The sequence below is a fragment of the Balaenoptera borealis genome (assembly GCF_965194805.1).
Source record: "Balaenoptera borealis genome assembly, chromosome: 15".
Lineage (NCBI taxonomy): Eukaryota > Metazoa > Chordata > Mammalia > Artiodactyla > Balaenopteridae > Balaenoptera > Balaenoptera borealis.
This window is the reverse complement of record NC_138871.1, coordinates 29567749-29581545: the sequence shown is the minus strand read 5'-3', so window position 1 is coordinate 29581545 and position 13797 is coordinate 29567749. Positions and strand designations below refer to the sequence as shown.

Here is a 13797-nt window from a genome sequence, read left to right as displayed (position 1 = left end):
CAACATGAGTTTCACAAATTCCCTGAAATTTCATGCAGAACTTTTTGTGAGTGAATATACATAGATTTTACTGGGTAAAGCCTCCATATTTTTTATCAAACTCTCACAGGAATATAATGACCTCCAAATAGATTAAGAACTACTAGATTCTATGGCACAGTTTAAAAGTCAAAATATTTCAAAAACTATTCACGCTACTCTCAATGAGGTCTGTTGAAGAATGACAAGAATGAAGGTCAGAACGTCACAGTGGGTCACGGAAGACCTTATCTGAAGAATTTATTCACACCATGCAAGAACTATGCCAAGAAACCAGTTTGGAGACATCTAAATAAATAATTCTCTACATGAGGTTTGAGATTAAGAATGTGCACTTGAAGAAGATTCAAACTGAGAAGTAAATAAATATAAGGTAGGATTTTTTTTTTAAGATAGGATGCCATTAGATGACAGCAAAGTACTGAATTCTTGTTGTAAGAGCTCAATCAGCAAATCTCTAATACGAATTGTTTGATTTGGGATACAGAACCATTTTAAAATGTTAACTTCCAAGTACATTCTTACAATACTTCCTTTATGAAGGATCCCAACACGTTTTACTAGTCGTACTTTCTTCATCCTCTTTGGACCTCAGAAGACAAAACAATGAAGAAATATGGCACAAAAATTAAAAAGGACTTGCCCAGGATCTTCAGTGAGCTAATGATAAACAGTAGCTCATATCCAGAAGGTTCTCACTAATATATGAGAACTGTGTACGTTTCATACTTTCATCTTATCACATAACCATCTCTTTGGGGTGTGTATTATCCAGGGGCACAGACAATGTTTAACTTCTGTTTCCTTAAGCCATAGTGCCTGATAGAATTTAATTTCCTTAATGGGCACCCAAAATGTAAGTTTAAAATGTTAACTGGACTTATCTTGATCCTGATGTTTTTTTGTACTATTACTGTAATTTGTCATCTGTGATGGGTCTAATCCCTGACAATCTGATCTCCAGGGTGGATCCATATCCAACCATACCAGTCATTCCAGGCAAGAGAGAATGCTAAAAAAATATTCAGGGGATCAAGATTACCATAAGATTACAAAGTTAGACAGTGAAAAGTTTGGGGCTGTAGTTTTGGCATGGAGAGGAGCGTAAGAAGGTTAGTAAGGGCATAACAAAGAACAATGATGGAGAAGAAACACTGAACCCAGTTTTATCTGGAGAAATCAAACAATGAAAAGGAGACAAATACTTGAAGATAAAACAGGTTACTGAGAACAGGAGTAACTGGTTCCTTGCACATGTCAGTGAGCATTTGAAAAGTAAATAATATGATCATTAATGACAATTTTTACAGTAAAATAAAATAAAATGGCAAAACCAATATCTGAATGCAGTCTGTAAGTCTGCAAAGCTCATGTGCCTAACCACTATACCCGCAAAAAACTGATCCAGTTTATGCAAATGATAAGTAGTTCAAAAATGTTTTAACTGGAAATCTCAAATGTCATACTAGTTTTATTTTTAAAAACACATTAAATATATTTCTAACAACAAAGAAGCATATAAAAAAATGTACTAGTTAAGCCACTTAATCTTATTCTTTACCTGAAAGTGTCACAGAACTAAGAGGTTAGGGATATATCACAAAATTCCCAGATACCCTAGAATCACTCATACATTTATTTCCTCCAGAAATGTGTTCTCAACTTTCTGGAACCTTTTTACAATTTCAATCTGAAACATTTCTCAAGCCTAAGAAATCTCTGTTTACTCCTACTGTTTAAAGTAACATCTTTTATTCGTCTGAAGTAACTTTGTTCCAGCTTCAGTGGAGATCATCTATCAATAGATCTCTTTCTCTAAGTCAGGTAAACTCTACTCTTCCCTTAATGTAGTACCCAGTCAGTATACAATCAACAAACCCTGAAACTTAAAAGAAAAAAAAATGGATGAGTATATTTAAAGTCTAAAGAATTAATCTAAGATATCTTAGTACATCTTCGGTTTCCTTAAATCAGGGAACATTTGTATTTAAAATGATATTTAATATCCAGAAGATAACACAAGCTATGTTATATGGATAAATTCTTCATCACATCTCAAACATACCATATTGAAATGTAACAACAGGTTCACTTCCCCGGTTCAAATGTTAGTTACCTCTTCATCATCTTCCTCATCTTCAACATCCAGAATTCCTGAATCCTGTTCAGACTTGGGGCTAGTGCTTCCTATCTCTGTATCAAAAATTGTATATGCATCTTTCTTAGGTTTTCTCTTGCTACCTATTCTGGGTTGTTGCAAGATGATGTTATCCAGGTTTCTTTGTTGTTGGGCCTAGGATAGAAACACATACACGCAAATAAACAAAAAAAGAAACAAAAGAAACAGAACTTAATTAAGCATTCAAAGAACTTCTAATTTTGAACTAATTGGTATCTTAAAAAAAACACAACAAAATGCCTTAATACATAAAGTTTTAGTGCCAGAAATAAAACCAAACATATTAATGTACAGATTTTTAACCCTGGAGCTACCCAATCTTTATTCGTTTTCCCAGTTTCCATAGAAAAAAAGATAATCAGTCAATATTATCATGAGACTTTTCAAATACAAACACTAAGTCATCACAAAAAAGAAATCTACTGATCTGTACCTAAGTAGCCAAGAGATTAGTGCAAATGACTGAATATTTATCTCTTGAAAGATAAGTGCTATACTAGAACCACTGTGGTTGGGAGAAGAGGGACAGGAGCCTTTAAGCTTAGGGGACTCTTAGAAACACGTATGTGGATACAAGAGACCAATAAATTTTAATCAGGAGAATGAAATATCATAATAATCTGAACTAATGAATTCAACAGGATTTCATGAGCTTAGTCTGTGGAAAACAGAGTTTTAAGCATTTCTTTTTCTAAACTTTTATAGAAAAGTATAATTCCCTCAAGTTAACAAAATAGACTCAAATGATGGTGTGGTTTCCATAGATCCAAAGAGGTAGAAAGTGTGACTGTACAGACTCAACAAAAGAAGCTAAACCAAAGCATTAGAGCTGAAAGGGACCTTAGTCACCACTCAGGAAATAGGCTAGAAGACAAAGGATTTGTTTGAAGCTACAAGGCTAGTAAGTGATAAATCAGAAGCCCAAAGTGTGATCTCCTAAATTCCGTATTAGTGATCTTCCCACTATACCAACAGTCCCTCAAAGCATGCCGAAAATGTTTCCCCAAAAAAAGAGTTCTGTGGTCAAATAAACGGGAAACACTGCATGTTATACAAGCCTTCTTGTAGATATACGATGCACATTAACAGAATAGAAACTGGGAGAAGTCCTATTTTAAGGAAACTTCTTTAATATGGTTTAACCCAGCACGTTCCAAAAGTATTTCACAGTGGAGCTTTCCTTTTTAGAAGAAATAATACTAATACTTAGTATCATCCGAAGATACAAAGCTTAAGAAATGTGATCTCCCAGAATATACATTGCTTAATCAATATATGATATTTCTACTCAGTGACAAGTAGAAATTAGTTCAGGAGAAAAATCAGAATCTCCAAATATTCTGAATGAGATTGAGGAATTCTAGATAAATATTCAGTATAAGGTGTTAGTCCAGGTACTGGTTAAATGAGACAATTATAACAAGACAGAGAAAAACTTGAACTATGTGAGCTAGTTTCTGCCAAGAAAATGAAAAGAATCTACATTCCAGAGATTTGAATCAATGGACTAACTTGTTTCTCTGCATAGTACTTGTTGATATTTTGGTTTGACTTACATAAAATACATGGCTTCAGTAACAAAACTGAGAGAGAAGGTATCCAAGCACATTTATGTTTGTACACAAGACATACATATCCTCCAAGCATTTGAGACCCCAAATTAGATAGAACATTCTTTCTACTCCTCTCAAAAGTAAGAAGTTCTCCCCCACTTACTTCCAATGCAAACCACACAAAAAGGGATCCAGGACTCTAGAAATCTAAAGCTTTCATATTTAAAAAAGCAAGTTCTCAACTAGAGAGTAATCACTTGTCTCTTTATCCTCTCTTTCAGTACAGCAAAACCAAAAGCTTTCATAAGTTGGTCTTATTTTATTGAATCCAAAGTTAAATATTTTTCCTTCACAATCACTAAAATACTATCAGTGTACCAAAAGCAATCAAAAGGAGCCACACTTAAGTACTATCATTTATACTTGAAATGATACAAATCTGAAAGTATCCTATGGAAGTAATTTTAGATCATCTATGATTTGTTCTTTTTAGGTGTGTCTGTTTTACCAATCAATTTGATGGAGCGCAAAGCAGTTTAGGCCAAATCAGCAAATTAAAATAGCAAACGCTATGCTAGAAATGAGAGCACGGCAAGTTTTATTCCAAGTCTCTATGAGAACCTGGGGCCTCTGTCAAAATTATCAAGGCTTCTCCAGTCTATAAATGAGCAGTCAGGGTAGATCTGCCAAGAAAGAACTGGCCAAGTTGGAAATACTAAAACAGGTAAAACAACGAAATAAATACTCAGATATTACCCATTAGGAAGCAAATGAAAACTACCATCTATTCAAAATGTATATTATGGGACTGGCAGGAAGTGGAGAAGAGTAAATGTAGATATAAATATGTAAATATATGCAATATATATTAAAATTAACATGCGACTCTAAAAGTCCGTAAAAAAAAAAAATAATAAAAGCTCTTCAGAGCTCTTTTCTAACATGCTAAGCCACCTCACCAGGACCATTTATTCTGTCCCTCCAAAGACAACCTTGGAGCCAAAGAAGCAGCTAGTGATTTCTGCTGCCTAGGTTGGAGTAGAGGTAAAAGGGTATCAAGCAAACAAATAGACTTTAGAAAGCATTTAGGCTTTTTTTTTTTCTTGGTTGTTCATTCTCTTTGTGAATAATCTTTACACATTTACCCACCTCCTCCTCAAGATTCCTCACATATGTTCTTCTCTGGTTTCCTAATATACAGAAATTAAGCAAGGTTTATTCCTCAGCCCCTACTCTTCTACCACTCTTTCCACTCTCCCAAGATCCAATAGCATATCTCCAGTTTCGTATTACTACTGTGTGTTCTACCATCACTTCACTTCCAACATACCTAAAATGGAACTCATCACCTTCTCATTACAATCCCCATGCATATTGCGGCCAGGCTCTTCTTAAACCACATCATTCATCACACCAATTAAACATGAGGTAAACTGGGGGAAACAATTTGAACAAGTACAAGTTCAAACTCCATAATCTTATCACTAAGACTCCACCATAATGGAAGCTGAACTTAATTTTCCAATGTATTATCCAATACTCTCCAACATGAATCTTCTACTTGGCTCAGAATCTACCTCATAATATACTAAAAATATTTCCACTACTGTATCTTTGCTTATGCCATTTCCCTTCTAGATGACCTCTCCCTGCCTGTATCCAACCTTTCCTCCAAAACCCAAGTAAAATTATTCTTCCTTTAGGAAGCCTCCTCTCACTGTTCTAACTCACAGTGTTTTCTCTCTGTATCCCTACTTTCAGTCAAACATGTATTGAATATCTACTTGGCACCAGATATTGCGCTGAGTATACAAAGAATTTGGGTATACAAAGAATAAGATGGATTCTCTGACTTTTGAACCTCACATCATTCTATTGTAAGAAGTAGGTAAGCAATTGAGTGGCTGAAATTCAGTGCAAAGAGTATAATGATAGAAATAAATACAGGTGCAGTGATTAGACAAAGGAGAAAGTAATCATATCTGCTTATAGGGATGTCAGGAACTTCACAGAGGAAGAGGTAGCAAACTGTGCTCTTAAAAGATGAATATGATTTTTCCAAAGGGAAGTACGTAGAAAGGGTAACCATTCCAGAAGAAAGAAACCGGATGAGAAAAGACCACCACACGTGAAATAACATTATCCACACAAGGAATAAATAATCTTGTATAAGAACATAGGTTATGAAGGACTAACAAGAGATAAAGTTAAAGATGCCATACAAAGCAGTTTCAAGGTTAGCTAGTAGGCAATGGAGAAACAACAGAAGAATGTGAGCAGGGGAAGAACAGGATCAGCTTTACAATTTAGGCAAATCCCCTAGGAGCGGAGGAATGATCAACTAGGAGAAGATAAAAAATAGAAACAGGAAAACCAATATAGATCATGAAAGGAGTCCAAATAACAATGATGAGGACTTGAATTAAGGTAGCAGCAGCTACAGAAGAAGCAGAAGCAACAGAATTTACTGATTTAAATGTAGTACATGGAAGAGGGGAAGGAAATAAAAATAACTCCAAGTATTCTGGTCTTTATGACTAGATGGTGGGATCATTCCAAACAATAGGAACCGTGGAAATAATTAGTTGAAGGTAGGATAGAGAAGATGAGTTCAATAAACCTGTCAGATATCCAAGTAAAAAATAACAGTATGGCACTTCAGTGTATAACTCTTCTCTTCTTTAGGACAAGAAACATACTTCACCATTATTAGAATCCCACAAGCTCAGATACAGTGACACATACACAGTAAATTCAGATAAATGTTTACTATATAAACGCAAAAGATAACAAAAGAAACTTGTTTAAGAATGAGATTTGGCCCAATAAAGGAGAGGGATATCTGTAAAAGACATGATTTGGATATTCTCCTACCTGTTAGAAGGTGGATGGGGGTGAGGGGGGGGGGGCGACCCATAAGAGTTACCTAACCTGAACTATTCACCTAAAAATGTAGCTACTAAAACTTTTACAACTGTCATTACACATGCTATTAAATAAAGTTTTGTTGTGACTACAACTTCCAAGGGTTCCTAGCAATAAGACTCAAAGAGTTAAAATTCTGTGAATCAAAAGCCAAAGGCTCCTTTCTTTATCAGCCCAATACTGACCTCTAGTGGACTAAAAGAATACATAAAATTGAGCTTGAAAATCAGAAACCGGTTGAAAAGGGAGGGAGGTGTAGGCTTATAGGTTCAAGACCTGATATAATTAACTACATGGACTTCAATTACAGGGTGCTATACCAGAAAAGAAAAAAAGAAGAAGAAGAAGAAAAAAAATCTTCTTGGAGTAAGACGGGTCTTTAAATCTAAGCTCTGCAACATATTAATTCCATAACCGTGGGCAGGTTCTTTTCAATGCAACATCCCATCTATTAAAAAAAAAAAAGGTTAATAAAATGTATCTCAGAACTGCAACAAGGATTAAATGAGATAATACATGTAAGTTATCTTGAATTAAAAGATAAGTCAGGGGCTTCCCTGGTGGCGCAGTGGTTGAGAATCTGCCTGCCAATGCAGGGGACGCGGGTTCGAGCCCTGGTCTGGGAAGATTCCCACATGCCGCGGAGCAACTCGGCCCGTGAGCCACAATTACTGAGCCTGCGCGCCTGGAGCCTGTGCTCGGCAACGAGAGGCCGCGATAGTGAGAGGCCCGCGCACCGCGATGAAGAGTGGCCCCCGCTTGCCACAACTAGAGAAAGTCCTCGCACAGGAACGAAGACCCAGCACAGCCATACCATACATACATACATACATACATAAAAAGAATGTAAGCAGACAAGAATAGCATTAAAAAATAAAAAATAATTTAAAAAAAAAAAAAGATAAGTCAAAAGAAAAAAAAAAGACACTATAGATTTAAGTTCCACCTGTCTTCCCTCTGAATATGAGATAGGAATCTTGTTTCACCGTCTATTCTGGAAGCATTGAAGATCTAGCAATACTTAGATACATAATCATTAATGGCATCTAATACTGCTTCACATTGCCATTCAATTTTGTATTTGTGCTACATGCCAAGTATTAGATATCTGTACTGCACACCTCTTGTGCTCCACTTCAGATCCTCTCAGCCTCAGCTCTTATTCCACGTAGAACATCAGCAACCTGTTCTGGGCAGCCTTGGAAGTGTCATATAGTGTAAACTGAAACCAGCTCTAGCATTTACACTACACCTCTAGCTTCCTGCCCAGAGGTTTTGCAGACATCACAGTGTGGAATCCCACCAGAACTACTTAGCATTCATGATTCTCAAACCAGAAGTGAGGCAAACCTTGACCAAAAGAGCTGACAGATTAATGCTCCCCATTGCATCCCTCCCATGGTGAGTTCCATATAGCTTCTTCATGGATTAAGGAACCAGAATGCCCTACAATGTACCACTGTACTGACTCTACAATTTTTCTTTTCACTCTTCCTGACCCTTATGCTTGTATACGCCACTCAAACACCAACTTCTCAGGTTTCTCCAGGGAAATCAAGGCTAAAATAACATCCCATACAAAAATACAATGAAGTAGGATTATGATCCCATATCTGAAGCCCAAAGGATGTCCATGAAAATAACTGGCAAGACCAAGATATAAAGACTCCAAAGCTACCCTCTTCAGTTCTCACCAATCAAAAGAACTACAAGACCTGTAATTTCAAAAAGGTTTCTTCATGTTTATTAGCACTAGCTCTGGCAACTAGTATTCTTTGGCGACTAGCTCCAATATCAGATCTTGTTCAAACAAAATAAAAACAAAATAAGGATAGTGAGTTAAAATGAAGGAAATAGAACATATCAAGACCATATCCAAAAAGTTATTTACATATTAGTGTCCATAGGGGTGTATACATGCATTATATGTGTATTTTGTGTAATACTTTAAAGGAGGGATAAACAAATAAACAGTTTTTCATACAACTTAATCAGGTTCCAAAGAATTTCCATCAGTAGAATGAGAAATCTAGGATTATGATATTCACAGAAATTTTTTTTAATGGAAAAAGGTGTTCACTATATCGCCTTCAACATTATAACTGAGATCCTTAGCTGTTTGAAAGTCTCCAGTTCATATTTAAACCTATATTTCATAGAGGGGAAAAAGTCTTTGCACTAACAAAATTCATTTCAACAAGATGTACTAGATATAGTGTATTACAATTTGTATAAAGCAATAGTAAAAGTTAAAAGAATTCTCTTGTGAATTAGGATAATCCCAGCTCCTTTTAAATACTATCTTTTTCTTTTGTCAACATATATACACCACAAGCACAATGTTAATTGTAGTTAACTGTAAAATAAATTACAAAACAAACATAAAGAAAAAAATGGAAAAAAAAAATCTGAAATCTCTATTCAGTAATAATCAGTTACTTGATGAATTACAACCCAGCCTATTTTCTGTACATATATAAAGATTTCTTTTTGCTCATCTGTATTTTCTATTTATCTGCATAATTGCTAATACATTTATATTGGTATGTTAAAAAGTATCATACTTAAGTTTTTAAATCTGCTTTTTGCTCAAAAATATTTCACAAATATCTTTCTCTACAAATAAAAATACTTAAATAATATTTGCATTGTACTACATTTCAAAGAATGGATGTTTATTTGAATATAGTCTACTACAGGACATTTATATTGCTTCTAATATTTTGCTATTTAATAACTGCTGCAAAGACTAACTCCAGAGTTAAAATTATGTGGATATCCTTAATTATTTTATTAGAGGAAGAAAACTACTCCCTCAAATGATTATTCACCCCAACTCAACTTTACAGTACAATTTATCTTTTCCCAATTTGTTTTATTTTAAATGTCTGCAAAATGAATATAATTTCATGGTTTAAAAAATCTAATAATACTGAAAGTATTGTAATAAAAAACAGTAGACTCCCCCTTATGCCTTGTTCCATCCCCAATCCTGCTCTGTAGAGTTAATATTTTTATACCCACGTTTCTAATAATACCCTTACTTTGTTAAAAACTTAGATCATTTAAAAATAGACTCCCTTACACTACTGCTTCTTAAATTATATTCCCAACAAAGTATTTTACGTAAAAGCAATAATCAACATTAATCATCATGTCATGTAACCAAACCGTCTTGCTACAGAGTCAAGTATATATGCAATGATTACATATTTGATTATAGTTCCTTTCTGGTACAGCTTTTTGTTTTTCTTGGAGTTTCAAATTGCCTACATTTTAAAAAAATTCTCTAATATTCTAGCTACAACAATCTTGATTTTTTCCAAAAAGCTCATCATAATAGACATTCTATCCAAACCTTATTATTCCTAAAGGCATAACCTGGGCTGATTGTCCTATAAGGACTGCTGTCATTCTGGAGGGGACTTACTTTCATTTCAGCTTCAATAATTCCATATCTATATTTCACTTAATCCAGACTCTCATTTTGTTGGCACACATCTTCAGATAATTCTTAAGAATTAAGAATTAAATTTCTTGAATTCTTCCATTCTCAAAATGACTTTAATCCTTCTCCAAATAAACTATAGAATTCAAGGTTGACAATAATTTTCCCTTAGGTTATTGAAGGCATTGTTCACACTACTGTCCTGTATTACCCCCTATTGCTAGTGGAAAAAGCAATGATATATTGATCTTCATTCCTTTATATATTACTTTTCTCTCTGGAAGATTTTCAAACCTTTTACTGTATATGTTCTCAGTTTCTCAGGGGATGTACCTTGGTGTAGGTCTTTAACTTGTTCATTATACTCAGTAAGCAATACATGTGGAAGTCCTGAGATTTTCTTATATTAATGCTCTGATGATTTTCTCCCCTTGTCTAGAACTCCTAATGGATACTGAATTCTCATATAATTCCTCCTGATGATCTTTGTTTTTTTTAATTGAAGTATAGCTGATTTACAATGTTGTGTTAGTTTCTGGTGCACAGCAAAGCGATTCAGTTATACATATTTATATATATTTGTTTTCATATTCTTTTCCATTATGGTTTATTATAGGATATTGAATATATTTCCCTGTGCTATACAGTAGGACCTTGTTGTTTATCTATTTTATGTATAGTAGTTTGAATCTGCTAATCCCAAACTCCTAATTTTCCCTCCCCAATCCCCTTTCCCCTTTGCTAACCATAAATTTGTTTTCAATGTCTATGAGTCTGTTTCTGTTTCGTAAATAAGTTCATTTGTGTCATATTTTAGATTCCACATATAAGTGATATTATACAGTATTTGTCTTTCTCTTTCTGACTTACTTCACTTAGTATGATAATCTCTAGGTCCATCCATGTTGCTGCAAATGGCATTATTTCATTCCTTTTTTATGGTTGAGTAGTATTTCATTGTGTATATATACCACATCTTCTTTATCCATTCATCTGTTGATGGACATTTACGTTGCTTCCATGCCTTGGCTATTGTAAATAGTGCTGCTATGAACATTGGGGTGCATGTACCTTTTCAAAGCAGAGTTTTCGTCTCTTCCAGATATATGCCCAGGAGTGGGATTGCTGGACCATATGGCAACTCTACTTTTAGTTTTTTAAGGAACCTCCATACTGTTTTCCATAGTGGCTGCATCAATTTACATTCCCACCAACAATGTAGGAGGGTTCCCTTTTCTCTACACCCTCTCCAGCATTTGTTGATGGTCATTCTGACTGGTGTGAGGTAGTACCTCATTGTAGTTTTGTTGCATTTCTCTAATAATTAGCAATGTTGAGCATCTTTTCATGTGCCTACTGGCTGTCTATATGTCTTCTTTGGAGAAATGGCTATTTAGGTCTTCTACCCATTATTTGATTGGGTTGTTTGTTTTTTTGTTATTGAGTTGTATGAGCTGTTTGTATATATGGAAAATTAACCCTTTGTCAGTTGCATCATGTGCAAACATTGTCTCCTAGTCCATAGGATTTTTTGTTTTGTTTATGGCTTCCTTTGCTGTGCCAAAGCCTATAAGTTTGATAAGGTCCTGTTTGTTTATTTTTGCTTTTATTTCTATTGCCTTGGGAGACTGACCTAAGAAAACATTGGTACACCTCCTGATGATCTTTGTAATATTTTTCTATAACAAACCAAATTTTTAATTTTTGAGGATACCAATGAATTTTTCTGACATATTGTTTTCTGCATTATTTGCTCCATCTAGGTACTTTTTACTGTTGTTACTTCTTTTCTCATATTGGTATTTTTATCTCTCTCTTTCTAGTTGGATATTTTCCTCAAATATCTATTGACCCTTGGCCAGTCATTCATATTTAATAATAAATCACTTAAGAGTTTACAGGAAGGTCTATGGGCATAGGAAGACTTGTCAAGTAGCAAGCTTCACTTTAGGGAATTCTACAAAGGAAATCACCTCTTTGATGGGGAAATCCAAATGGCACTTTGTGGCAGTCCTTTATTAATTTCTCTAGAAAAGAATTTTCCAATCTCCCACTTAAGAATATAAGTACAAATATTCCATGCAAGGGAGAGGAGAAGTAGAGGAATTAACTGCTTTATACCCACATCATGTATAATTATTCACACCTCCAAAGATTCAGCTTGTCTGGAGTTGTCTGTATTGAACTGCTTCCTCCATTCCACATGAACCTGTTTATACTTTCAGTTGTGGCTTAATACACCCTGCTATATATAGTGGTAACTATATATATTTACCACTCTTCCCTCCAGCTATATTATTGACATAATACCTTCCAGCTATATTATTGACATATAATTAATACAGAAGTTAACATTAAACAATGTGCTGACTTGACACATGTATATATTGCAAAATGACTACCAGAGTAAGTTACCTTGTATCTTCATCCCCTCGTATAATTATCATTTTTGTATGTGGTGATAACATTTATGACCTACTCTCTTAACAACTTTCAAGTATATAATAAAGTATTGTTAATTATAGTGACCATGCTGTATATTAGATCTTCAAAACTTACTCATCTTATAGCTGTAAGTCTGTATTCTTTGACCAACATTTCCTTATTTCCCCCACCTCCCAGTCCCTGGCAACCACTATTCTACTCTCTATTTCTATGAGTTTGGGTTTTATCAATTCAACATCTAAGAGACACCATGCAGTTTTTGTCTTTCTCTATCTGACTTACTTAACTTAGCATAATGCCTTCAAGGTCATTCCATGTTTTGCAAAAGGCAGGATTTCCTTGTGTCATGGCTGAAACGTAGATATATAGATATATACATATAGGTATATATAGATATATATTCTTTATCCGGTTATCTGTCAATGAACACTTAGGTTGTTTCTGTATCTTGGCTATTGTGAATAAAGCCTCCAGCTTTTTTCTTTCTTAGAATCACTTTTCTATCCAGGGTCTTTTGTGGTTCCATACAGATTTTAGAATGTTTTTTCCTATTTTTTTGAAAAATGCCATTGGAAATTTGATAGGAATTTCATATAATCTGTAGGTCACTTCGGGTATTATAAACATTTTAACAATATTAATTCTTCTGATCCATAAACATGGGATATCTTTCCATTTATTTGTGCTTCTTCAATTTCTTTCATCAATGTCTTATAATTTTCAGTGTACAGATATTTCACTTCCTTGGATACATTTATTCCAAAGTATTTTTTTATGTTTGATGCTATTATAAATGAGATTGTTTTATTTCTTTTACAGATAGTTCACTGTTAGTGTATAGAAATGCAAATGATTTTGTGTATTGATTTTTTATCCTGCAACATTATTGTATTTATTTATTAGTTCTGGTTTTTTTATGGAGTCTTTAGGATTGTCTACATATAAGATCATATCATCTGTAAATAGAGAATATTTTACTTATTCTTTTTCAATTTGGATACCTTATATTTCTTTTTCTTGAATAATTTCTCTTGCTAGGATTTCCATTACTCAGTTGAATAGGAGTGGTGAGAGTGGGTACTCTTGTCTTCTTCCAGATCTTAGTGGGAAAGATTTCAGCCTTCCCCACTGAGTATGACGTTAGCTGGGGATTTGTCATATATGGCCTCTATTATGTTGAGATATATTCATTCTATTCTAATTTGTTG

The 13797-nt window shown here is 34.4% G+C and overlaps 1 protein-coding gene across 6 annotated transcripts in view; it reads right to left on the bottom strand.

The window, feature by feature from the left end:
• The window catches only part of EXOC6B (exocyst complex component 6B), a 717372-nt gene that overhangs the window by 446247 nt on the left and 257328 nt on the right, over positions 1-13797 (bottom strand). For all 6 annotated transcript variants that reach the window (XM_082356334.1, XM_082356335.1, XM_082356337.1 and 3 more), the window contains one exon: positions 2156-2332. In XM_082356334.1, coding sequence (XP_082212460.1) covers positions 2156-2332 — 177 coding nt within the window. The remainder of the gene's footprint in view (positions 1-2155; positions 2333-13797) is intronic.